Consider the following 26,283-nt stretch of genomic DNA (forward strand, 5'->3'; position numbering starts at 1 on the left):
GGCCAAGTCCTAGTGATCATGCCCTTGTCTTGGTCAGGAACAGGAACAGGGCAGAAGAGAGATCTGTTCTGCATGTTTTGTATTGGGCTGCTTGCACACGGAGAACATGTAAACTCCACACTGAAATCCCCGGGAGATATCCCACCTGAGCCCCACCAGGCTAATATTGTGTGGGACTGCTATGTAATTTTATATTAGGTTTGATATATATATCAAACCTAATATAAAGCTAGCTCAATGAGAACCCCCTCCTTCCCCCAACACACACCTTCTCGTCCAGCGCTTTGTGATGCTCGAACAGGGACTTGAGGGCCTTGAGCACCTCAACCTCACTGGACACCCCAGCAGGGGACTGGGCCTGCCTCTTCACCACCGTCATCCTCAGGCTGCGCTCATGACGAGACACCAGGCACTCCAGGTGCTCCAGCAGCAGCTACACAGGGAGGAACACACGGGGACACTCAATACACACAGCTACACAGGGAGGAACACACAGGGACACTCAATACACACAGCTACACAGGGAGGAACACACAGGGACACTCAATACACACAGCTACACAGGGAGGAACACACAGGGACACTCAATACACACAGCTACACAGGGAGGAACACACAGGGACACTCAATACACACAGCTACACAGGGAGGAACACACGGGGACACTCAATACACACAGCTACACAGGGAGGAACACACGGGGACACTCAATACACACAGCTACACAGGGAGGAACACACGGGGACACTCAATACACACAGCTACACAGGGAGGAACACACGGGGACACAATACACACAGCTACACAGGAAGGAACACACGGGGACACAATACACACAGCTACACAGGGAGGAACACACGGGGACACAATACACACAGGTACACTCAATACACACAGGTACACTCAATACCAGTGTTGTGCACGTTCATACCTCATGAACTAGTTAAAAGTTCAGTTCATACAAGTAAATATGAATCGTTCACGTTCATAGTTCACCATTTAAATTCTGAACTAGTTCATAGTTCAGTTCATTTCATAGTTTTAAGGTGTGTGTTTACTGTGTGTAAAAATCCAGCAAAAAATAAGAAGGTGCATCAGATCAGATGTTGTCGCTGAGTCTGCGTCTCTGCTTTCACTTGCCATTTTTATGAGACAGAGAGCTGTTGTCTTGGAATACATTGCTTGTATGGTCTACGTGTGTGCGATGAATCATGGGTAACGTAGTGCGAAGTTGAGTTTGTTGGTTTAGGTTAGGCTACATAGCAAAAATGTTACGGGCACTGAGCAACGACATGGTGCAAGCATTCGATTTAGAAAGCGTCTCTCCTCAGGAGAAGGAAAACATTCCGTAACGTTTTAGCTAGACCTCAAATAATATAAACATGTTTGTCATTAAGTTGTGTTCAGTTCATTGTTCTCATAAAAATTAACGTGTTCAATGAACGCATTCATGCACAACACTGCTCAATACACACAGGTACACTCAATACACACAGGTACACAGTTATTTACTAAATAAATACACACTCATAACAGAATAATAAATGTACACATCAAATACACATGGCCAAAACATCCACATTCTTCTCATCACATGTAAATCATACCAAACATTATACAGCCCTTTTGTCAGCTCCCGTCATCATTGTTTTAAAGCGCCATGCCAGGGGCAACCAACAGAGGGCAGCACTGCAGAAGACCACTTACTACTATAAATTCTAATGTCATTGAACACTGAATACAGCCCAGGTCATCCGCACTGCTAGCCAGAGGAATATACAATTAGTTTTGGCATATTATTGATAAGTGTTGTGTGTCAGAATACAACTTTGTTTTAAAGGGGTCATTGACTGCAAAACCGAGTTTACCTTGTCATAGTTGAATAACGACAGTTCGGTGGGTAACATACAGTGAAAACCTCTCGTTTTATTCCAGGGCTATTTCACAGGTTTGCATTAGGGCACATAGAACAGCACCCGGGCCATTTTCAGCCCAACCAATGTTACATACCCTATTCGGAGACCTTAAGGAACAGTGTGAAATACCTTATAAAATCAGTCAATGACTCCTTTAACCCTATTTTTGTTTCCAGTCCCCTAGGAAAATGAGTGGAAGAGTGGGTTTAAGACAAAACCAAACAGACAAGATTCTTTTTTTCAAGATTTAGCAACGGAGATTCGGAGCTTAAACAACACTAATACAAGAGAACTGTACTGTAGTATCCAGTATGGTCCTACTGTACTGTATTACTGTAGTATCCAGTATGGTCCTACTGTACTATACAGTACTGTTGAACAGTACTATCCAGTGTGGTCCTACTGTACTGTTATTTCCAGTACCGTTCCTCCTGTACTGTCCTATCCAGTACTGTCCTACTTTACAATCCAGTATGATCCTACTGTACCAACCCGTGTGTTGTTCCTCTCAGCCTTTAGCTCAGCGATCTCCTCCTCTCTCTCCAGAAGCTGCTCACGACACACGTTCACCTCCTTGGTCAACGCTGCAAACTCCTGCATAACACAGACAGCATCAACAAGGGGCAAGGTTTCTAATGGCCTAACCCTAACCCTAACCCTAACCCTAACCCTAACCCTTTCTAATGGCCTAACCCTAACCCTAACCCTAACCCTAACCCTAACCCTATTAGACCAAGCTGAATTGTGTTTCTAATGGCTCCCTATTAGACCAAGCTGAATTGTGTTTCTAATGGCTCCCTATTAGACCAAGCTGAATTGTGTTTCTAATGGCTCCCTATTAGACCAAGCTGAATTGTGTTTCTAATGGCTCCCTATTAGACCAAGCTGAATTGTGTTTCTAATGGCTCCCTATTAGACCAAGCTGAATTGTGTTTCTAATGGCTCCCTATTAGACCAAGCTGAATTGTGTTTCTAATGGCTCCCTATTAGACCAAGCTGAATTGTGTTTCTAATGGCTCCCTATTAGACCAAGCTGAATTGTGTTTGTGCAGTAGGTTCCATTCTATCAAGGCCGGAGCATGTTAATGGTGTTTCTGATTTGAGGCAGGAGCACGTTAATGGTGTTTCTGACCTGAGGCAAGGCGGTGTTGAGCTGCCTCTGCAGAGAGTCTCTCTCGTGGCTGACCTCGTGCAGCCGGCCCTGTGCCAGCCCCAGGTTCTCCTGCGTCTCCCGCAGCGTGTCAAGGAGCCGGTCGCGCTCCTCCAGCATGGACACCATCAGAGACTCAAAGTGTCCCTCTGAGTCTGACTGCAGCGGGGAGGCAGAGCCTAGCTCCCCTCCTGCGCCCCCTGGAGGCCCCTCTGCCTCACTGATGGTAGGCATCACCTCACACATCATCTGCAAGGGGCCAAGGAGGGACGAAACAAACATTGCTAAAAAGGGGTATAGGAGCGGGGAGATAGATGGCTTTCCCTTCCTCAAGCCATTAGAAGAAGACCATACTTATAATTGCTAATACACTTCTCCAACAGACAGCTGTGCTGCAAATTATGACCTCAGAACAAAAAATATCTATCTTAACCCTTGTGTTATCTTCGGGTCATTCTGACCCATCAGTCATTGTGACCCACCGTCGTATTGTGACAAATTTACCTCATACAAAAACAAAGTGAAGCATTTTCTTTTAACCGTTGGGCTGTCTCAGACCCCCCACATTGGAATGGTTAAAAGAAAATTATTTGTATTTGTTTTTGTATTGGGTAAAATTGGGTAAACACAACGATGGTTCGTTATGAACCTTTGGGTCATGTGACCCGAAGGCAGCACGAGGGTTAACTCACTGCTTGATTCTAGATTATATCCTAAACTCCCTATAGGTGTTCTGGCCACCTAGAGAAAGCCTAGCTCCCCCCCGTGCAGGTTATCCTTGTAGTTGAAGTAGAAGGGATCTTAAGATACCTAGCAAGCCAAATATAAAAATGGGAATAAAAAGAATAGCTATGAAATAAAAAAATAAACGTTAATTTATAGACCATTATTGAAGTTGTGAAGCCTCACATTTCTAACTGACTAGTTTTACTTTATGGATCCCAGGTTAGATGAGCCGCAGCGTTCCTGAAACACTAGATTGTTTACATGCAAGAGAACATAACATGTATAATCACATGATAATCCAGGGGATTAGTTCTTCATGGTGCAAGCTAGTCTGGCACAGGTTTTCTAGATTTCCCTTCCCAACACCCTAACCCTCTTTATCACTCACAGTGAGTTAGACCCCCCCCCCCCCAAGGTAAATTAAATAATTTAAGGGACGGTTTTCCTTCTCCACGCAGCTGGATGTGAATAGTAATATTAATGTGGCGGGTCAGTACATATTCATACTCGTATATCAGCGTATCATTGGCTCTGCTGAGATGGTATTTGGCTGCAGCCTGCTATCCCTCCAGACCATCCCTAACCCTTCTGGAGCCATCCCTTTGGCCAAACCCTCCACCCTGGCCACCCTCCACCCTTGACACACTCCACCCTGGACACCCTCCACCCTAGACACCCTCCACCCTGGACACCCTCCACCCTAGACACCCTCCACCCTGGACACCCTCCACCCTGGACACCCTCCACCCTGGACACCCTGCACACACTCCACCCTGGACACCCTCCACCCTGGACACCCTCCACCCTGGACACCCTCCACCCTGGACACACTCTACCCTGGACACCCTCCACCCTACACCCTGGACACCCTCCACCCTGGACACCCTCCACCCTGGACACCCTGGACACACTCCACCCTGGACACACTCCACCCTGGACACACTCCACCCTGGACACACTCCACCCTGGACACCCTCCACCCTGGACACCCTCCACCCTGGACACACTCTACTCTGGACACCCTCCACCCTACACCCTGGACACCCTCCACCCTGGACACCCTCCACCCTGGACACCCTCCACCCTGGACACCCTCCACCCTGGACACACTCCACCCTGGACACACTCCACCCTGGACACACTCCACCCTGGACACCCTCCACCCTGGACACCCTGCACACACTCCACCCTGGACACACTCCACCCTGGACACACTCCACCCTGGACACCCTCCACCCTGGACACACTCCACCCTGGACACACTCCACCCTGGACACCCTCCACCCTGGACACCCTCCACCCTGGACACCCTGCACACACTCCACCCTGGACACACTCCACCCTGGACACACTCCACCCTGGACACACTCCACCCTGGACACACTCCACCCTGGACACCCTCCACCCTTGACACCCTCCACCCTTGACACCCTCCACCCTGGACACCCTCCACCCTGGACACCCTCCACCCTGGACACCCTCCACCCTGGACACTCCACCCTGGACACCCTCCACCCTGGACACCCTCCACCCTGGACACCCTCCACCCTGGACACCCTCCACCCTGGACACACTCCACCCTGGACACCCTCCACCCTGGACACTCCACCCTGGACACCCTCCACCCTGGACACCCTCCACCCTGGACACACTCCCTTAATACCCCTCCAGCTTAAGGCATCAGGTCCATCACCTCACAGCAGAAGAACGGTTTCTTCTCATCCGCAGCCACATCAGCAAAGCCCGAACCACACTGACTTATCTTCTTATAACACATCTTCTACTGTTAATTTGTCACTTAATTCAATGTATTTTCACCGCCGGTTTTTGTCAATGCACTAAATCTTTATTGTTATGCATCATATCACCAAAGCAAATTCCTTGAATCTGAAAACATACTTGGCAATAAACCTGTTTCTAATTTTGAAGTCATCAACAAAGTGTGAAGTCATCAACAAAGTGTGATGGCCACCAAACCATGATTGTAACTTGTAACTTTTAGACTTTCATGGCCAGATGCGTGGAGAGGGCAACACGTCCATGCAAATTATGTCATATATGGCTGGGTGTAAGGTAACGGCATGTTCCTTTGTGACTAGCCGAAAACTTCATACAACATTTAAAAAGATCATGCTTTTTGTAACGCCAACAGAAAAATAATCCTGTCATTTGTAAAGAAGTAGACAGAGTCGGCTTTTGACACCAGCTTGTCAAAAGTCTCCTGTCCAGCATGTCGGTACATTCTTAAACTGCAACGTGAACGTAAAGTAGTTTAGCAAGCTAGGTAACTAGTTAACTAATGCGTCATAATGTTACTATAGTTTAAATAAATACAGCATTCATGGACATCAAATCACTCTATTTGGATATAGCCTACCCTTATTTTATACATATTCTATCAATTTAAGTTATTGAAGTAAAAACATGAATTACATTAAAGCCAAACGGCATTTGATGCCGTCGCGTAGGTCTCAGCGATGGAACGTGACTTGAAAAAACGCAATAATTAGCGATTTGTCAAAGAAGTTCTGGAGGTCAATAGTCTCCAGACTTCCGATTAGAAATCCAAAATTCTGTGTCTAACCTAGCACCAGCCTCAGATGTTTCCAAGAAATTAATGTGATAAATTACTCTTTACGTGACTGTAATTAATACTATAAATCATACAACTTGAGAAAATATAAGCATTGTTACAACTTCCGTTGATTTACATTAATAGTTATATAGTCATCTTACCTTTGATAAGTATCTTAGGTTAGCTAGCTAGCTAACTGAGGTCCTTTATGATGTCCACTTTTCTTTTGCTGCAAAATAATTTTCTACCTCGCGAAGATCTGCCTTGGCTTCCAAAGTAACGTGAAAATGTTAATAGAAAAATATAAAATACAAACTACCAAAGGTCCAAACAACTGTCGAAAAAGAAAATAATTCCAAAGGCCGCAAAACCAGACTCATACCGACTATGCTACACTTCAGCTGGATAGTCGTAAACCGAGTTGGCTACCAATTGTACCCTAAAACACCAATATGGAAAACAGTGTCAAGTCTTGACGAATATATTTCGTTTACTAGCTGTACCCCGAAAGTTTTAACAATGATCTTACTGGTAGCAACACTGTCTACTGTAGTTTGTTTATAACGACTTCAAAGTATTTGCTAGCTACTGTAGCTAGCAACAGTCTCAATAAACTATAAATTTATGCTAAATAGCTCAAAAGTACGTTAGTTACGAACCAAAGTGGTAGACTAACAGTTGTAACCTCACCGGCTACCTAGCAAAAAGCAGTTCTTACTCCATATTCCATGACAGCAAAAGTCAGATCAGATTTCCAAAAACATTTTCTAATGTCTAATCCAGCTAGCTAGCTAGCAAGATAAGTTGCTTTAGCCTCCCGTCGGCGAGCCGCGTCACCACATCACCACTACTCAACACAGCCTGTCTGGCTGTAGCACAGATCTACTTTTTTTCTAACTTCAAATTTATTAAAAAATGTAATTATACATTCTTATAAACAGCTAGACTTTCTGTTCCTCAAACGTTGCACAAAACTTTGCGTGAAAAAAAAAATATTTCTATCAAATATTTCGTAGTTCGTCTTTGTCGGCAGCAAGATGAAGCCAGCCTCATTAAGGAATTCCTTTTCCGGTGTTGTATCACCCGATGCATGACTCTCTGGATTGGCACCCCCTCGCGGGAGCGCGCGCGAATCAAAGAGCGAAGGATTTCGTCTTGATATCGCAACCAAACGAAAGGGAGACAGAAGTCTCACATTATACTTTCTTTGTTATAGAATTCAACATAAGAATGTCGGTTATCTGTGTAAATATCAGATGCCATTTTCAACACAAAATCCTTAAAATTCGTCATTCAAACCGCATAGTAACGAACGCGAAACAACATTCTTGCTCCACATCTCATTCTGAGAAAATATACCCCAGTATGATTACCAAAGTGTGTAGCATGTTCAAAGTATTTCACATGGTTCTTCATACTAATGTATAGGTTCAAAGGCATTAGATTTTAATGTACATTTAATAGCATCAATTTAATATCAATACATGTGTATGTATAGGGTGGACAGGTCTGAAATCAGAATAGTCCATGGTAGGTGTGGGATTATGTTTTATTTTTTATTTTATTTCATTGACTTAAACAATAAGAGTAATATTTCCCATCTTAATAAAGGATTTGATGGTGAGAACGTTTTCTTTTGATGTTGATACATAGTTGACACCTAGGAGTCAGGTGGCTGAGCAGTTAGGGAGTCAGGCTAGTAATCAGAAGGTTGTTGGTTCGATTCCCGGCTGTGACAAATGATGTTGTGTCCTTGGGCAAGGCACTTAACCCTACTTGCCTCGGGGGAATGTCCCTGTACTTACTGTAAGTCGCTCTGGATAAGAGCGTCTGCTAAATGACAATGTAAATGATACATCGTTTTTAGTACTTGTCTTTTGTAGGCTATAGGCATGTTAACCTTTGGTCCCTTTTCAGGACATCTGATAGCCTATTCTGGATCAGAAGGCTGTTGTTTTCGACCTGTCTGAGTAACCCACCCTAAGCGCAGGCTAACTGCATTAAAATCTAATGCCTTTGAACCTATACATTAGTATGAAGAGCCATGTGAAATACTTTGAACCTGCTACACAAAATACATTTCCTTTGGTTGTCATACTGGGGTATATTTCCTCAGAATTAGATGTTGGTTTGCGTTCGTTACTATACGGGTTGAATGACGAATTTTAAGGATTTTGTGTTGAAAATAGCATCTGATATTTACACAGATAACCGACATTCTTCTCTTGAATTCTATAACAAAGAAAGTATAATGTGAGACTTCTGTCTCCCTTTCGTTTGGTTGCGATATCAAGACGAAATCCTTCACTCTTTGATTCGCGCGCGCTCCCGCGAGGGGGTGCCAATCCAGAGAGTCATGCATCGGGTGATACAACACCGGTTGATTACGTCAAATGCTTTTCTAAATAAAAGTTACAAGACAAAATTTACTTTTTGCTATTCTAACGCGAATAGTACATTTTCATGCCCAAAATTATAGAAAAAGATTCGGTTAAATTATTAAGACTATGGGTTCAAATGAGAAGACTAGCTCTTAAATTAATCTCACAAGCGCCTGACTTAAAGCCTTCAGGCCCAGAGAGACACTCTTTCAGAATTAGTCCATATCAATGACGCTATAATAAAAACGCCTCCCATGCCCATGCAGGCGAAATAGGAACCAGTTTTAAGTTATTTTGCTGCTCACCACCCCGACGCCCTTCTGAATGTCCGCCGGAGCCTGTGGCTCTTTCAGGGGCAGCACTTAGTCCTGAATTTTCTTCGGGATCAATAAAGTGAACCGAGTTGAGTCTCCCATCGGTGATAATGAGTCTGATGATTTAGAGTGGGTGTCTGTCTGGTGGAGGTAATTCCGCCTCGGGAATCAATACAGTTTCTATCACACCAGCTTGTTTAACGCTATAGGGCCTATGGGGCTTGATTTATTTATGACTGTATGCAATGTGCAAATTACTGGGGGGTTTGACCCCCCCGATTAAGGCTCGGACCCCCCCCCCCCCCCCCCCCCCAAAGAGGTAAAAACCACAGGTCGGGGGGGGGGGGGTCGATACATTTAGCTATATATCGTTCTTACCTGTAATCGTAAATATTACAATATATTTACCATATTCATTCAGTAACGGTTTGGCGATACACAGAAATGTTGACTTTATGGCAGGGAATATCACACACAGTATTACAGTGACTGATCTAGTCAAAATTCACTCAATAAACACAGCGCGAGTGACCAGGCAGTGTGCTGGTTCAATTACCTCAGTGTAGCTACGTAGCAGTACGTTCTGCGTCGTGAGAAAGTTCAAGAAAGGCAAATTAGCTATCTAACACCCCCAAAAAATCTGTCACGAATGTATTTGTGATGGCAATTAGCTGTAGAATATTCACAAGAATGTTAATGATAGAAACATGGTTAACCACCCACCAACTTAAAAGATAGCTATCGCTATCTCTGTATCAAGCAAGATAGCTTAATTTATCTGTCTCATTGCTTGTCAGAATCTGGAGAGATTTCCAACTACCGTATTTTGTGATGAACAGTCAAATATGTTCCTCTGGTAGTTTTGTAAAGATCCACTTTTTTTTTATTTCAGAAAGAAATGACTACAATAGTGTTTGTAGTTTTAGTTTGTCTGTGCCATTGCCGTTTACTTGGTTGGCGCGGCGGCAGGGGGGGGGGGCAGGGGGGCACTGAGTTGACCCCCCCCGATTGTCATTGTATAGCTAACTGACTGGATGAATACAAATACCAAACTACGTACGGTATTTGGTTTACGAGTCTGTACATACAGGCATCTATTGCTCGGTCAAGCAATTGCTGTGGATTAAGTGATCTGAAACTGACCTTGGGCCGGACACACTTGCACTCCTCTGGCCAGTTACACTTGATTTACGCAGCCACATCACTCCGTAGTAAACCTGTTACCAACTTTGGCCTGGTCTTGAACTTGATCTTTTCTTACAACATGCAGCATCAGGGAAGCGTGTTAAAACCGAGCTTCAATCAAGCCTGGCCCCAACCGATTTCATAACTGCGCATTGGTGAAGAATTTCAATTTAAATAGTTTTGGATTTGTAAATTAATTCCGTACAAATTCAATTAAAAAATGAATCATGAAACAAGTTATTACAGATAAATATGCCTCTTTATAACATTTGATCCACGACAATTCACATCAACTAAAACATTTCAAGATTCAAATGTTAAAACTAATTTAAAAAATGACGACCATAATTAGGTTGGTAAAATCAAACCACACGGCAAACAACAGAATGAGGAAAAACACTTCATGGTTTTGAATCAGGAGAGCAAACCTAAAGCAGAAGGTGACTCGTGCCCAGACAGATCACCAGTCTTTCCCAGACAGTCCCAACATCGCTTTGTTGCTATGTCGAAATATTTATTCGATCACAGGCCGCTGGGCAATAACTTGTTTATATAAAAACATGGATGTGAACATAAAGAAAAAACCTTTGTGGTACTGTTGTTGTCGTTTTCACCTGTAGAACTGACATTTGTTTTGAAATTTCTGTTTAAATACATGAGCACATGCTTGAACATCAGCTCAAAACCCCTGGTCAGGGTCAGATCATAGACATCATCAGAGATCATAGAAATTCCCTGTTTGTGTGAACTTACATGGCAAATAAAGCTAATTCTGAGACTGATACTTTATAGAAATCTACTGTACATAAATGTCTAATGGACCCAGCCTGTGTAGAGGGTAGCGTTTGATTGACTTGATCAAACAGACATACAGACCATTATTAAACTGGTTGAGTATTTGCTGATTCCACAGGTAAAAATGGTAAGTGTATTTTGACCATTTATTCTTCACAAAACTAGTTCCAACAAGTTTTTTTTGTGCCAATTTAGTGAATTTATGACAACATTAGTTAAATATCAGATCAATGGATGCGATACAGCTAGGTAACCTAAACCCTACCTGAACTATGACTACAATTAGTGGGTCCTATATATAGTGTGAGTATAACAAGACTGATGCGTTCTGCAGTATGGCATCAGTCTTGTCTGTGTGACACACACACACAAGACTGATGCCATACTGCAGAACGCATCAGTCTTGTTGTCTCGGCAACCCCCTGCACTCTGTCCCTCAAACACTAGCAGTGTTCATACTCTCCAGATCTTCAAGAATGATCTTCAACATCTTTGGCCATGTTAGAAGCAACTAAATTTGTTGCCGTTTGCTTTTGACAGGAAGCCAATAAGGTGATGGACAAAGTTGCATATTTGGCAACATGCTGCATCTGCATCCTGGGACGCCCAGCAGCCTGCTAGTCAGGACACCAAGACACATTCTTATTGTAAACTGAATAAGCAGTTACACACAATTTAAAATGATTGTATTTAGTTTACTATTTAACATTTTTTATATCCTGGAGGTTACCTCAATTGAAATTGGATCCCAAAAAACTGGTAATATCAGCAAGTACTGAACGCAAATTAAATGGGAGAAAATGTTAAGTATGTTATTGTTGTTATAAAATCACCCCCCCCCCAAAAAAAAATGATTTATAATTGCTAATGAGTGACATTTCAGTGTTTCCAAAATAAAACGTCTTCAATTTAGAGACATCCATAAAATTGTATCATGTGTCAGTTTGATTTTATCACTTGAATCTAATTCTGAATCTGTGAAATTGTTGACCAAAAACAGGATAAAATACAGTTTAAAACCGGAATCCTGGTGCTGTACTTCAGAAAAAAAAATACTGTCTGATTGTTGCTCTCTACAGGTGAAGGAACACAGGGAGACCTCTCCTCTCACACACGGCAGACTGCAGAACACTTAGCAGTAGTCATTTCTCCTAAACAACACGGTGGCTGATCCTCCAGGGCTGATCAGTAGGAGCCATAGCGATCCTAATTAGCACAAAACAGGAAGGACTTGTGAGTGTCAGATCCACTCTCTGTCAATATGATCATTTATGTTGGCGAATAGGTTAACATTTGATCCATTTCTGTGTATATTGTCAAGTTCCTTCACCTGGATGGTGTTCATGACTCCGTTAGCGAGGACCGCCATCTTGCCAGCCACTGTCTTCACGCCCTGTTTGAACTGGGCGATGTCAGGGCTGGTGGGTAACACACTGTCAAACCCAGACACGCCTGCAGGACAACATCAAACCCCAGAGAAGAGGAGGTTTAACAAGCCCTTGCTAAACACATGCACAGGTACAAACACATTTTATATTTAGCAGACACTTATCCAAAGCAACATACAAAATAGTGCAGTTGGTACAGCAGAAAATTAAGGGTCAGAAGTGTTGTAACAGTATTTCACTGGTCAGTATCAACAAAACATCTGTATTTAACAGGAACAGTTGAAAATAGCATCAATAAGTAACTTTTACCTGAGTTGGGTTAGGGTTTACCTGGTGTGGGTTAGGGTTACCTGTAGCTTAGGGTTGGTTGGGGAGTGTTTTACCTGTGCGATCAGTGCTCTCTCCAAACAGGTCAGCAGAGCTGATGGATGTGCTGCCTGACATGCCTTCCAAGCGTGTCTTTGCATCATACTGCAACAAAAACACATTTACACCAATGTCCTCCTACACTTAGATAAGACTGCTGTGGACAGGAAATAGAGGAAGTCCAGTACCCGATGATATGGTTTCATTCATTGCTGCAAGTCTGTGTTCTTCCACTCATCTCTACCCCATGCAAACTCTTCACCTTCATCACACTTCCTCCACCTGAACCATTGTCTATGTGTAACACATTCATTACTTTCCCTATGGAACAATAATCTACTTTTTTTAATGCAATCCAGAAGAATGACCCTAGAATGTTGCCATGTTTAAGATCACATGCTGATTCGATTGTTGGACCTCAAATCTCGGATCTTTGGTACGGAAATAGATGATAAATACTTATTTAGCATGAAAAGAAATGTTAAACTACAGAGGGTACAATTTCTGGGGAAATTCTGAGGTGTGCTTTCGTCGGTTGATGATGGGTGAGTTTTGTTGAAAATTTTCATCTGAAATTTTACAACTGATATTTCTGTATATTTTAAATAGCCTAAGTATGCATACATTTTTATTTATGAAGATGGCATAGATTAAAAAGCATAGGCTACATTTGTTGCTGCTCATTTACACTTCAGAATACTAATATTGAAGTGTAGAATGACACAGGGTTCTCTTGTCATTTCCCTTGGTGCAAAAGGGAATGGTGACAGGCTATGTTGCAGCCTCACATAGTTGAAAAAGTGGCATCAAAATAAAATAATAGGGCAAACTTGTGTAAAAATGGTCCTAACCTATATCTAACAAAGTTGCCACTGGCAGTATCTTGGCAGAATTGCGATTCAAACAATGCCCTCTGTAAACTGAAAAAATGCCCCCAAAAACGTAAATATGCTTGAAATGTATTTCTGGAAAACCGGCTAAAATAAGTTTACCGGAAGTGATCATTCTGTGTCAGTAACAACGTCCCTGTCTGAAGACAAGGGGGTCAGTTTTAAAGCGAAGCTAGTGCTACTAGACTACTGATATGTGGGAATCGCGGGAGCCAACCAGTCGAAAGACGGTAAAAAATACAGGGTGTTGATATCACAGGCTGGAAACATAGCTAGCTACATGTTATCAAGCACTGATGTAGCGCAGGGGAAGAGTCGCTGTCAAACTACGATGTTTGAGTGCAACCGAGGCAAGCCCGTCAGCACAGCTCTATCAGCCAAGCTAACTAATCTAATAAACAGTTGATAAACACAAGTACATCTTATTGAACATAAATTATTTTCATCACCAATTATCATAGTAAAACAGCTTTCTCAAGCAGTTTGTGATGCATTTTGGAAACAGGAGATGAGCTCCTGGTCTAATGCGCCACCTGGCTTGAGAAACCCGTTCTCAAAGACTTACTTCTGGTCATTATTTGGGTAGCACACATATTCTGAATGCCTTCGGCGGAATTCAAATGAGCCATTTTAATCTAGATTAACGCCAAGATTACAGTGAGATTAATCTAGATTAAAAAAATTAATCTATGCCCACCACTAATATATATATACACAAGAGAGAATATAGGTTGAGCCTTGCCATAGGCATGTACACCCAATAAGTAGAATAGCCAGCATTTGTATTACATTTTTTACCTCTGCATTGCTCTCACGTCCAAAGAACATGTCTGAGGAGATGGCCTTGGCGTTGGCGAACTTCTGCCTGGCTTCACTGGACTCTGCTACGGACAAGCTCGCCTCGGCCTTGCGACGGTTGGGCAGTCTGATCACACGAGCAGCAGGCATCACTACTGGGTTCATTCATGTTCTACACACACAGTCCTAATCTCACACACATAAACTTCCTAATCACACACACACACCTCTCTCCAATGGGCTGGATGCTGGAGATGGTGACCTCCTCTTTGGGCTCCACTTTCTCCAGCGCCCAAGACGAGGTGAAGGAGGCAGTCCCTCCCTCGGCGTCCCACCGGGTTCCAAAACTGTCCCCGGTGGTGAATGGGTTATCCTTGTACCTGCACCCAGAACACACATGGTTATCCTTGTACCTGCACCCAGAACACACATGGTTATCCTTGTACCTGCACCCAGAACACACATGGTTATCCTTGTACCTGCACCCAGAACACACATGGTTATCCTTGTACCTGCACCCAGAACACACATGGTTATCCTTGTACCTGCACCCAGAACACACATGGTTATCCTTGTACCTGCACCCAGAACACACATGGTTATCCTTGTACCTGCACCCAGAACACACATGGTTATCCTTGTACCTGCACCCAGAACACACATGGTTATCCTTGTACCTGCACCCAGAACACACATGGTTATCCTTGTACCTGCACCCAGAACACACATGGTTATCCTTGTACCTGCACCCAGAACACACATGGTTATCCTTGTACCTGCACCCAGAACACACATGGTTATCCTTGTACCTGCACCCAGAACACACATGGTTATCCTTGTACCTGCACCCAGAACACACATGGTTATCCTTGTACCTGCACCCAGAACACACATGGTTATCCTTGTACCTGCACCCAGAACACACATGGTTATCCTTGTACCTGCACCCAGAACACACATGGTTATCCTTGTACCTGCACCCAGAACACACATGGTTATCCTTGTACCTGCACCCAGAACACACATGGTTATCCTTGTACCTGCACCCAGAACACACATGGTTATCCTTGTACCTGCACCCAGAACACACATGGTTATCCTTGTACCTGCACCCAGAACACACATGGTTATCCTTGTACCTGCACCCAGAACACACATGGTTATCCTTGTACCTGCACCCAGAACACACATGGTTATCCTTGTACCTGCACCCAGAACACACATGGTTATCCTTGTACCTGCACCCAGAACACACATGGTTATCCTTGTACCTAACCCTAGAGATACACTATATACACCAGCACCAGAAATTCCTTTTACCATTTACAGCACAGTTACATGCACAGTTGCATCATTTTAAACAAATGCAGAAGTATAGAGTCAATGAAAGGCAAGATTATGAACCTACTTGGGGGGTCCACATGTGAAGCCGGGCTCATCGAACATGTCCAGTTTAGAGCGAGGAGAGGACTTAGCCCCGACAGGAGTCTCCTGCTCGATCACTTGCATCTCCGACATCACTGAGTGAGAGACGGCACTGGGAAAGACAATACAACCTTAAAACAACACTGTGCATTCATTATATAAGCTTAAATGATCTGCTCATTATTCTGACCATAAATTAGAGTCTAGTTTAGACAGATCTGACACAGCTCTTCAGATTAGTGCGCGTACCATGTAAGGCTGAGGCCTTACCACTTACAATAGTCACTATTTTCTAACAGTCAAGACAATTGTGACGTTCTAATTAAGAAGCAAATATGTTATACTGTTACCTTCTGTTGCCAAATCCCATGCCCAGCCTTTCAGCCTGCTCTCTCTTCCTCCCCTCCAGGTTGCTCATCTTCTTATCCTCCATCTTTCTGTCAATTTCCAGTTCCTTGTAGGCCAACCGCATTGATGCTACACTGCAACATCATCCCCACATCAATATTATTCAACACCAGCGATGTGAAAACTTTGAGGACGGCGCAGTTTCCTCACATGGACTCCTCGGCCTGCTTCTTGGCCTCCTCCGCCCGCTCCTCCTTCATCTTCTCAGCCTCCAGCGCCTGCTGCTCCACCTGGGAGAAGCTGGAACTGCTCACCTTCTGGGCCCCCAGGCCCTTCCTGGCCCCCAGCTGTAGAACAGCAGAGAGTCATAACCGCACCCAGCACCCCTAACCTTAACCCCCAGGCCTTCCAGCACCCCTAACCTTAACCCCCAGGCCTTCCAGCACCCCTAACCTTAACCCCCAGGCCTTCCAGGCTCCCATTAGCACCCCTAACCTTAACCCCCAGGCCTTCCAGCACCCCTAACCTTAACCCCCAGGCCTTCCAGCACCCCTAACCTTAACCCCCAGGCCTTCCAGCACCCCTAACCCTAACCCCCAGGCCTTCCAGGCACCCAGCACCCCTAACCTTAACCCCCAGGCCTTCCAGCACCCCTAACCCTAACCCCCAGGCCTTCCAGCACCCCTAACCTTAACCCCCAGGCCTTCCAGCACCCCTAACCTTAACCCCCAGGCCTTCCAGCACCCCTAACCTTAACCCCCAGGCCTTCCAGCACCCCTAACCTTAACCCCCAGGCCTTCCAGCACCCCTAACCTTAACCCCCAGGCCTTCCAGGCTCCCATTAGCACCCCTAACCTTAACCCCCAGGCCTTCCAGCACCCCTAACCTTAACCCCCAGGCCTTCCAGCACCCCTAACCTTAACCCCCAGGCCTTCCAGCACCCCTAACCCTAACCCCCAGGCCTTCCAGGCACCCAGCACCCCTAACCTTAACCCCCAGGCCTTCCAGCACCCCTAACCCTAACCCCCAGGCCTTCCAGCACCCCTAACCTTAACCCCCAGGCCTTCCAGCACCCCTAACCTTAACCCCCAGGCCTTCCAGCACCCCTAACCTTAACCCCCAGGCCTTCCAGCACCCCTAACCTTAACCCCCAGGCCTTCCAGGCACCCAGCACCCCTAACCTTAACCCCCAGGCCTTCCAGGCTCCCATTAGCACCCCTAACCTTAACCCCCAGGCCTTCCAGGCTCCCATTAGCACCCCTAACCTTAACCCCCAGGACTTCCAGGCTCCCATTAAGTTAGTTTTGGCCCCAATAGGGCTTGGAACAAGAAATCGGTCATCAGGCTGTTTATGACTGAACCCTAATGAACCCTAGCCTGCACCTAGAGGATCTGCCCTCAGATACCCACCCCTTTCTTAGCCGTGGTCGGTTTCTTCTTCCCAATAATGGAGGGCTTCACATCTGAAACACAAACTTACTATGAAACATCATAATAGGCATCATTAAGGATCTCACATCAATTTTGATAACAAAATTGATAACAAAAACATAATTATCTCTCCTAAAATACTGAGTTGAGGGGTAATACAACAGAAAGGATAGACAAGCATAATCAGGACTGTTTCTCCATGGCAACCATAGAGGCTGTGCCAACCAACTAGGAATAGGGACTTCTGGGAAAGGAACAATCACATTGGTTTGATTAAACGACCCAAAGACACAGTATCAGTAGCTCCAGTGGGAAAGGTGAGTGTGGGAGAAAGACCTCTATTCAACAAAAAGGCATAGTTACTGTGACTGCTATACATTTGCTAAACTCAATAATAAAGATGTTCTCTATTTTAGACAGCAAAAACAATGCAACAGTAACAAAATGCAATAAAAAATATAAGATGAGTCAGGTGGCTGAGCGGTTAGGGAATCGGGCTAGTAATTGACTTAAATTTTTGTACTCGCTGTGATATATTGTTTTTATTATTGTTGCTTGCTTTTTCCACAGGTACACTTGCACTTATAGCAGTTCATGTTGTTTAATTGTAACTTGTTTAACTACATGCTCTTATGGTTCTTCCCTTTGGCACTTATTTTGGTTGTTCACAATGTGTGCTTCATGTTTTGGCTACTCGCAATGTTTTGTGGCTATCTCGTTGTTATGATCAGTGACCTATGCACTTTGTAAAGCTCTCTCTTGGAAGTCGCTTTGGATAAAAGCGTCTGCTAAATGAATAAATGTCAATGTAGTAATCGGAAGGTTGCCAGTTCGATTCCTGGCCGTGCAAAATGACGTTGTGTCCTTGGGCAAGGCACTTCACCCTACTTGCCTCGGGGGGAATGTCCCTGTACTTACTGTAAGTCGCTCTGGATAAGAGCGTCTGCTAAATGACTAAATGTAAAATGTAAATAAGATGTAAATGTAAGATCTGGAGGACTCACCGCCGGCTTGCTTGGGTGACAAACTCAGCCCCTCAATGTTAGGACCCTCCGATTCTGAACACAATTATTCAGGTGAGTGCAAAACCACATGTACGTTACTGGAATGAAGTCCTTATAGTTATCATTCAATACAGAATCTACTTTGTGTGCAAGTTTTGTTCACCCTTACGGCAAGAAACAAAAGTAAATGGTTATACGTCCACTGCGGGATTCAGTTGAGGTCATATCTTTGAAGTTTGAAGACTAAGCATCTTGTCAGCCACTATAGTCGACAGGTCATGAGGAGATTTTCCTCCACATACTGCCCCACTACATGTTCCTCCCCTACTGCCTCCAGAATACTGGCCCACATGATGCTTCCCTACTGCCCCACATGATGCTTCCCTACTGCCCCACATGATGCTTCCCTACTGCCCCACATGATGCTTCCCTACTGCCCCACATGATGCTTCCCTACTGCCCCCCACATGATGCTTCCCTACTGCCCCCCACATGATGCTTCCCTACTGCCCCACATGATGCTTCCCTACTGCCCCCCACATGATGCTTCCCTACTGCCCCACATGATGCTTCCCTACTGCCCCCCACATGATGCTTCCCTACTGCCCCACATGATGCTTCCCTACTGCCCCACATGATGCTTCCCTACTGCCCCACATGATGCTTCCCTACTGCCCCACATGATGCTTCCCTACTGCCCCACATGATGCTTCCCTACTGCCCCCCACATGATGCTTCCCTACTGCCCCCCACATGATGCTTCCCTACTGCCCCACATGATGCTTCCCTACTGCCCCACATGATGCTTCCCTACTGCCCCCCACATGATGCTTCCCTACTGCCCCACATGATGCTTCCCTACTGCCCCCCACATGATGCTTCCCTACTGCCCCACATGATGCTTCCCTACTGCCCCCCACATGATGCTTCCCTACTGCCCCACATGATGCTTCCCTACTGCCCCACATGATGCTTCCCTACTGCCCCCCACATGATGCTTCCCTACTGCCCCACATGATCCTTCCCTCCTGCCCCACATGATGCTTCCCTACTGCCCCACATGATCCTTCCCTACTGCCCCACATGATGCTTCCCTACTGCCCCACATGATGCTTCCCTACTGCCCCACATGATGCTTCCCTACTGCCCCCCACATGATGCTTCCCTACTGCCCCCCACATGATGCTTCCCTACTGCCCCACATGATGCTTCCCTACTGCCCCACATGATGCTTCCCTACTGCCCCCCACATGATGCTTCCATACTGCCCCCCACATGATGCTTCCATACTGCCCCCCACATGATGCTTCCCTACTGCCCCACATGATGCTTCCCTACTGCCCCACATGATGCTTCCCTACTGCCCCACATGATGCTTCCCTACTGCCCCCCACATGATGCTTCCCTACTGCCCCACATGATGCCTCCCTACTGCCCCCCACATGATGCTTCCCTACTGCCCCCCACATGATGCTTCCCTACTGCCCCCCACATGATGCTTCCCTACTGCCCCACATGATCCTTCCCTACTGCCCCCCACATGATGCTTCCCTACTGCCCCACATGATGCTTCCCTACTGCCCCCCACATGATGCTTCCCTACTGCCCCCCACATGATGCTTCCCTACTGCCCCACATGATGCTTCCCTACTGCCCCCCACATGATGCTTCCCTACTGCCCCACATGATGCTTCCCTACTGCCCCCCACATGATGCTTCCCTACTGCCCCACATGATGCTTCCCTACTGCCCCCCACATGATGCTTCCCTACTGCCCCACATGATGCTTCCCTACTGCCCCACATGATGCTTCCCTACTGCCCCACATGATGCTTCCCTACTGCCCCCCACATGATGCTTCCCTACTGCCCCCCACATGATGCTTCCCTACTGCCCCCCACATGATGCTTCCCTACTGCCCCACATGATGCTTCCCTACTGCCCCACATGATGCTTCCCTACTGCCCCCCACATGATGCTTCCCTACTGCCCCACATGATGCTTCCCTACTGCCCCCCACATGATGCTTCCCTACTGCCCCACATGATGCTTCCCTACTGCCCCCCACATGATGCTTCCCTACTGCCCCACATGATGCTTCCCTACTGCCCCACATGATGCTTCCCTACTGCCCCACATGATCCTTCCCTACTGCCCCCCACATGATGCTTCCCTACTGCCCCCCACATGATGCTTCCCTACTGCCCCACATGATGCTTCCCTACTGCCCCACATGATGCTTCCCTACTGCCCCACATGATCCTTCCCTACTGCCCCCCACATGATGCTTCCCTACTGCCCCCCACATGATGCTTCCCTACTGCCCCCCACATGATGCTTCCCTACTGCCCCACATGATGCTTCCCTACTGCCCCACATGATGCTTCCCTACTGCCCCCCACATGATGCTTCCCTACTGCCCCACATGATGCTTCCCTACTGCCCACAGATTGTGCCCCCCGGCTGGGTGTGCGGTGCTCACGTGAGAGGCAGCAGTCGGGGGGCTGGGAGCGCTCCTCCAGCAGCACGTTCTGCTCTCCCAGGGAGGGGGACTCCATATCCCAACTGTTCACCGGCTGAAAGCAAAAGAAGCAATATTTTTTCAGAAGATGAAGCATGGAGGTCCTAATCCTGAACGGTTCAGACACCTCGTTTGGTTAGGGTTAACCCTGGTTGTTAGGGTTAACTAAGACAGCATTCCTAAGTCACTAGCACAGCATACCTGACGGCATACCTGAGTGTGCTCGGCAAAGAAATCTGTTTCTTTCTTCTCAGGAGCCACTGACTGGCCGATCACTCCCGGGGTATCAATCCACAACTGTAGGTGACAAGTGATAGCCATTATTATTGTAAATATCTTGTTTTAAATTAAAACGATAACACTGTAACTGTTCCCATAATTGTTTAGCTAATATATACCAAAACAGAAGACGAAACAAGAAATATTTAAGACAATATTCATGTAAAAAACGATTGAGTGCCTAAGACTTTTGCAACAAAAAAAAAATACATTTACATACATAAAAGTTATACATGTATGTGTATACTTTGCATAAATGCATACAATGTTAAACAAACACCAAACCAGCTAAAAGGCCATTGCTGGACTCCTCTACATACATCTGAACCATATTTAGACAGGGCAGCATTGGCAAGATGTCTGATCTTCTCTCGGTACATCTGGGCAGCACGACTGCTGTACTTGGCATTGGTTTCGTTGATGGAGCAACCATGCTGGTTAAAGAATGCTGCCTTTAGACAACGGAAAAACCATTAATGAAGTTACAAGATTTGAGACTTCTGTTACGTTTGATACACAAGCCCATGGCAGGAGGCCATATTCAGATTAAATACAACCACAAACACAAAGTCTACAAAAACATTATTTCACCCTCTTCACCATAACAACTGACGTGCCGGCACATATCTGTGCCGGGCCAGAAGTAGAGCAATCCCTGTTCTCCTTTATAGCTGCTCCTCCACAAGCATGCGATTGCTTTAACTTACTGCATTAGCATTGCCTCCAAATTGCATACATCTCAGCTGAAACCAGTTCCAGTTGGAGTCCAGTTCAGTTGATCTGACAAACAGAAGCAGTCAGTTCACCCAACAGTTTGAGACTAAACAGCACAGATGACCAACACAAGGCCTTCAAAATATCTGGCTACCTTCAGAAACATGAACAAAAAAAAACAAATACAAGCAATACTAAATAATACATGGAAAAATATGTTTTATTGTAATTTACAAAAGTACAATTGAAATTATACAATAAATCAATGGACCATGTATGCATCAATGTCACTTAAACCTTTTAAAACAGTTTTTTTTAAAGAGTTTTAACTAAGAAGTCAAATGTATGTTGGTTCTCTATGTACCCAATTTCTATCCACTGATTTACATATTTTAAAGAGTGTTGAAAAATACTGACTAGGTGCAGAGAAACCAAGAGCAAAAACATTTTGCAATGTGTGTCACTGTGTTTATTACAGAGCATCCTGGAGTCTAATTCCTAATGCTTAAGCGATCTACCTGATGAAGCTTAAGTGTACGCCAAGAGATCGATGGATCCCAGAGCAGTCAATGCACAAGAACACTCCGTATGGTACACTAGCCCAGCTGGGATTCTTGGCTGCACAGTCAAAGCATGCCTGGGTAAACAGACACACAGGGAAAGAATGTAGACATTAAGATCTGCCACTTCCACAGTGTGAAATTCTAACTATAGGGTCTCTGTTGATGGTCTTTATCTACAAAAAAAATACAATAAAAATCCCTCACTTTTATTACCCCATGGTTCAAGACTCTTTAACAGGAAATATATCAGCGTCCTGCGTCACCGCGACCAGCTCACTGTGCGGCACCGGATACTATCGACAAAGTTCTGGCCTCGGGTTCCGGGGATATGTAGGCTATCGCAGTTGTGTTAAACAAGGAGTTCGAGCCCCCGGCACCAATACTCGCAGGCGTACCTGAATGCGGCTAGGGCGAAGTAACTGCGTTTGTCATCTATGAGTATGGGTTCCCGGGGATAGCGTACTACATCACATGGACTCCGCATTGGATCAGCAATGACCCTCGGACGGAGCTGATTCTGCAGTGGCTCTAAAAGGCAACCACGTCGGAAAGCACAACGCACCTATTCCCGATCTTTATAAGAGCCACCATTAACACCACCAGAAGGGATGTGTTACCCAGATTCATCCAAGGCCACCAGCAATCTAGACTATGCCTCTAACAGACATAAACAACACGAATTTGTCTTTAGCTAGGCGGTCCGTTCAAGCTATACACAGGACGGGAGATTGTAGCTACCTAAATCTAGTTATCAGTCAGTGCTAACAAGAATATGGAACATAAGCTACCACCTAATAATCAGGTGGATTGTAAGGAAGCTAGCGTTAGAACAGTAGCGATTTAGCTAGCTACAGTAGTACTGGTATGTAGCCGGACTGTATACGTGGCTGGATTGGTTGACGGTTTTACGAAGAAAAGGCTTGTCGGCGGAGTTAGCCTGGACTACAAGCTACTAGCCAGTGGTAACCAACGCCACTGAAAAGCCTGCGAATAACGCAAGTAGATGTAGCTCTAGCTACAATAATGCTATCTAACCACTTGCACAAAACTGCCATAGCGCTAGAGTAGCTAATGGACCTCAAATCATTAGATTATTCGAACCGAAGCGTCCACTTTGAGCTTGCTAGTTCAGTTAGCTGACTATAGCTGAGTTATAACTCAATAAATGGATGAAAAAACGTGCCACCTTTTTGTTAACGTTTAACTAGCAACATAAATCACACCATAATGTAGTGTTACCTTATTTGTTGGTATGGATCTTAATTTCTTAAAAATTGTCATTATTTCATTCTTGTTTGGTTCCGTAGCCATCTTGTCACCTTTCTAATTCTTCTTCTTCAACTTCTTCTTCGTCTTCTTCTTCAGTTTAAGGCTAACGGCAGACTGCTACCAACCTCAAATAGGTACATCATCGCCACCTTTTGTTCAGGATGGCGAGACAGGCGTTGTGCCGAAAACAATCCATCTGCCAGAATGCTAGATTTTTATTCTAACAAGTTTTGTGATACTGTCCTTTAATGCATTAAGAAAACAATCTGTATTTTGTTTATGCTTCACAACAATAAAAGCGATCACGTCTTGTCTCTGGAGTGAGGATTAATTTATAGGGTTAACCCAGAGCCATAGAAAAAGAGAGTTGCAACACGCTTTGATCTCGCCGACACGTGATCACGTGCGTCATGTAGCTCGCTGTAGTTCCAAAAAACCCCACTGCTGTCAACCGGTTTGAATGGTTTCAATGAAGCTGGCCAACGGAAGTCACTTTCTCAGGCAAATGATGAATGAAACAGGCTCGGTGTTCTTGCTCCGGCTTTAGCTTATGGATATTCGTCAGCGTTGGTACAACGGACCGAATGGCTTAGCTCGCATCTTTCTCCGCCGCCATTACGGAACTACAACACAAACTAGCGCAAGACATCAACGTCATCGTTCTCAGCCACTCCCTCTGTTCGCTGATTGGCCGGTATAAAATTAACCGGAGACATCTGACTTAAGTACCTCATGGCCAGACCTAGTACAGAAGCAAAATCTAATTTGAGCGGAAGTACGTAGGAGGGCAGAGCCAGGCTAAGAAATGTCTATGCTAGCTACCATACTGTACCAACTGTACTGTACCATACCAGAGAATGTCTAATATGGTCCTATGGTCTATAATATAATCCTTAAACAGGCTCTGACCATACTGTACATACCAAACAGTAGCCTGATGAGGACTATATTGTTCCACTTAACGTTTAACCTTTGACTGTTGAAGTAAATGGGACTTGTTAAACGTTTTTTTATTCATCAGCCCACTTACAATTGACCACATTAACAACACTTATATTTGTAGTACTTGATGCAAGTTGAATCTAACCATTATCACCAGCAACTGCTCAATTTAAGACAATTAAGGAGTTTGGTAAATAGAACAGAATAAACAAGGCAACCAACTGGATTCAATAAAACATTTTATTGTACAATATGTCCAGTGTTCTTCCACTCCTTTTGTTTGTAGTGATCCGGTGATCTTCTGGCTATGATTCACGTACAGCTAGCTAGAGTAAAAGTGTTGCTTACGTAGACCTACAGTCTAGCTCCAACTGCATTTAGAATCTAACAAGCTTACGATAAACTTTAACTAAAGCTGGCTATATAAAATACTACTAATAACAATTGATATGTGGTGGTCGAAATATGAAAAAATGCAAGATTTTCGTGAATTTACCAGCTAACTTGCTTCGGACCCCTTAATCTGCAATTCATTGTTGCTAGCTCTACTAACTAGGCTAAGAGCTCTATAGAAGACTTACTTTGTATGCCAACGAACACTAATAACTAGAACTAATTTGACAGACTATAAGCCAACTGACTTCTGGTTATGATACACGTGCTCTCTAGCTAGCTTCAGTAAAAGTGTTGCTTATGTTAGATACTAGACCTACAGTCGAGCTCTAACTGCGTTTCGAATCAAACAAGCTATAATCTTACGATAAACTTTATCTAAAGCTAGCTATATGAAATACTACTAATAACAATTGATATGTGGTGGTAAAAATCTGAAAAAATTAAGGATTTTCATCAATTTACCAGCTAACTTGCTTCGGAGACACTGAAAATGAATGAGGTTGAACGGTGGAAAATGCAATGTTTGGAACTACAGGTCACGTAGTTGTGACCTGTGACACGCTTTACTTCCGCATTCCTCGATAACAATGGGAGTCTATGGAAGTGTCACAACTCTCTTTCTATGGGTCTGGGTTAACCTATAATAAATTATATACAGCTCCTCAGGGGAGGAGCCATTTATATGAAATATAAATATCAGTTAAATTTAACGTGAAACTTTAACTACAACATTGCTTTTTGACATTGAAAATGTCCAAAATTAATATACTGCACATGTGTTTTCAGCTGGATACGCCCTCTGTATCATCTGCACTGCTGAGAAGGTGATTGGCTGCAATACGCCTACCCTCAGTCCTTGGCCTTGTTGAAGAGGCCAGTAGCAGATGGAAAGAAACTGTTCTTATGG

The 26,283-nt window shown here is 44.8% G+C and overlaps 2 protein-coding genes across 10 annotated transcripts in view; both read right to left on the reverse strand.

The window, feature by feature from the left end:
- ppfia1 (PTPRF interacting protein alpha 1) overlaps positions 1-7,338 on the reverse strand; it is a 37,016-nt gene extending 29,678 nt beyond the window's left edge. For 5 of the 8 annotated variants that reach the window (XM_062470678.1, XM_062470682.1, XM_062470683.1 and 2 more), the window contains exons 1-3: positions 3,049-3,330; positions 2,409-2,510; positions 269-433 (exon numbers count right to left, since the gene is read on the reverse strand). In XM_062470678.1, the coding sequence (XP_062326662.1) occupies positions 269-433; positions 2,409-2,510; positions 3,049-3,315 (534 nt within the window). In that variant the 5' untranslated portion in view covers positions 3,316-3,330. Of the gene's footprint in view, positions 1-268; positions 434-2,408; positions 2,511-3,048; positions 3,331-6,528 lie in introns of those variants that run through there. The other 3 variants (XM_062470681.1, XM_062470680.1, XM_062470679.1) reach the window with 3 other exon arrangements.
- Positions 7,339-11,711: 4,373 nt separating this feature from the next.
- Positions 11,712-24,165, reverse strand: arfgap2 (ADP-ribosylation factor GTPase activating protein 2). Of its 2 annotated transcripts, none has more exons than XM_062471246.1 (16): positions 24,009-24,165; positions 22,725-22,843; positions 22,200-22,272; positions 21,813-21,944; positions 21,427-21,510; positions 21,175-21,268; positions 18,693-18,746; positions 17,668-17,720; positions 16,468-16,604; positions 16,260-16,391; positions 15,893-16,021; positions 14,712-14,864; positions 14,485-14,611; positions 12,814-12,901; positions 12,373-12,494; positions 11,712-12,248 (listed from the first exon to the last, which is right to left on the reverse strand). In XM_062471246.1, exons 1-16 carry the CDS (start codon positions 24,078-24,080, stop codon positions 12,228-12,230), a joined length of 1,590 nt encoding a protein of 529 aa, XP_062327230.1. In that variant the 5' UTR covers positions 24,081-24,165; the 3' UTR covers positions 11,712-12,227. The 2 variants fall into 2 exon arrangements, with proteins under 2 accessions (XP_062327230.1, XP_062327229.1); XM_062471245.1 differs by having other exon boundaries at positions 21,415-21,510.
- Positions 24,166-26,283: the final 2,118 nt, after the last annotated feature.

This window comes from Osmerus eperlanus, chromosome 10 (genome assembly GCF_963692335.1).
Source record: "Osmerus eperlanus chromosome 10, fOsmEpe2.1, whole genome shotgun sequence".
NCBI lineage: Eukaryota > Metazoa > Chordata > Actinopteri > Osmeriformes > Osmeridae > Osmerus > Osmerus eperlanus.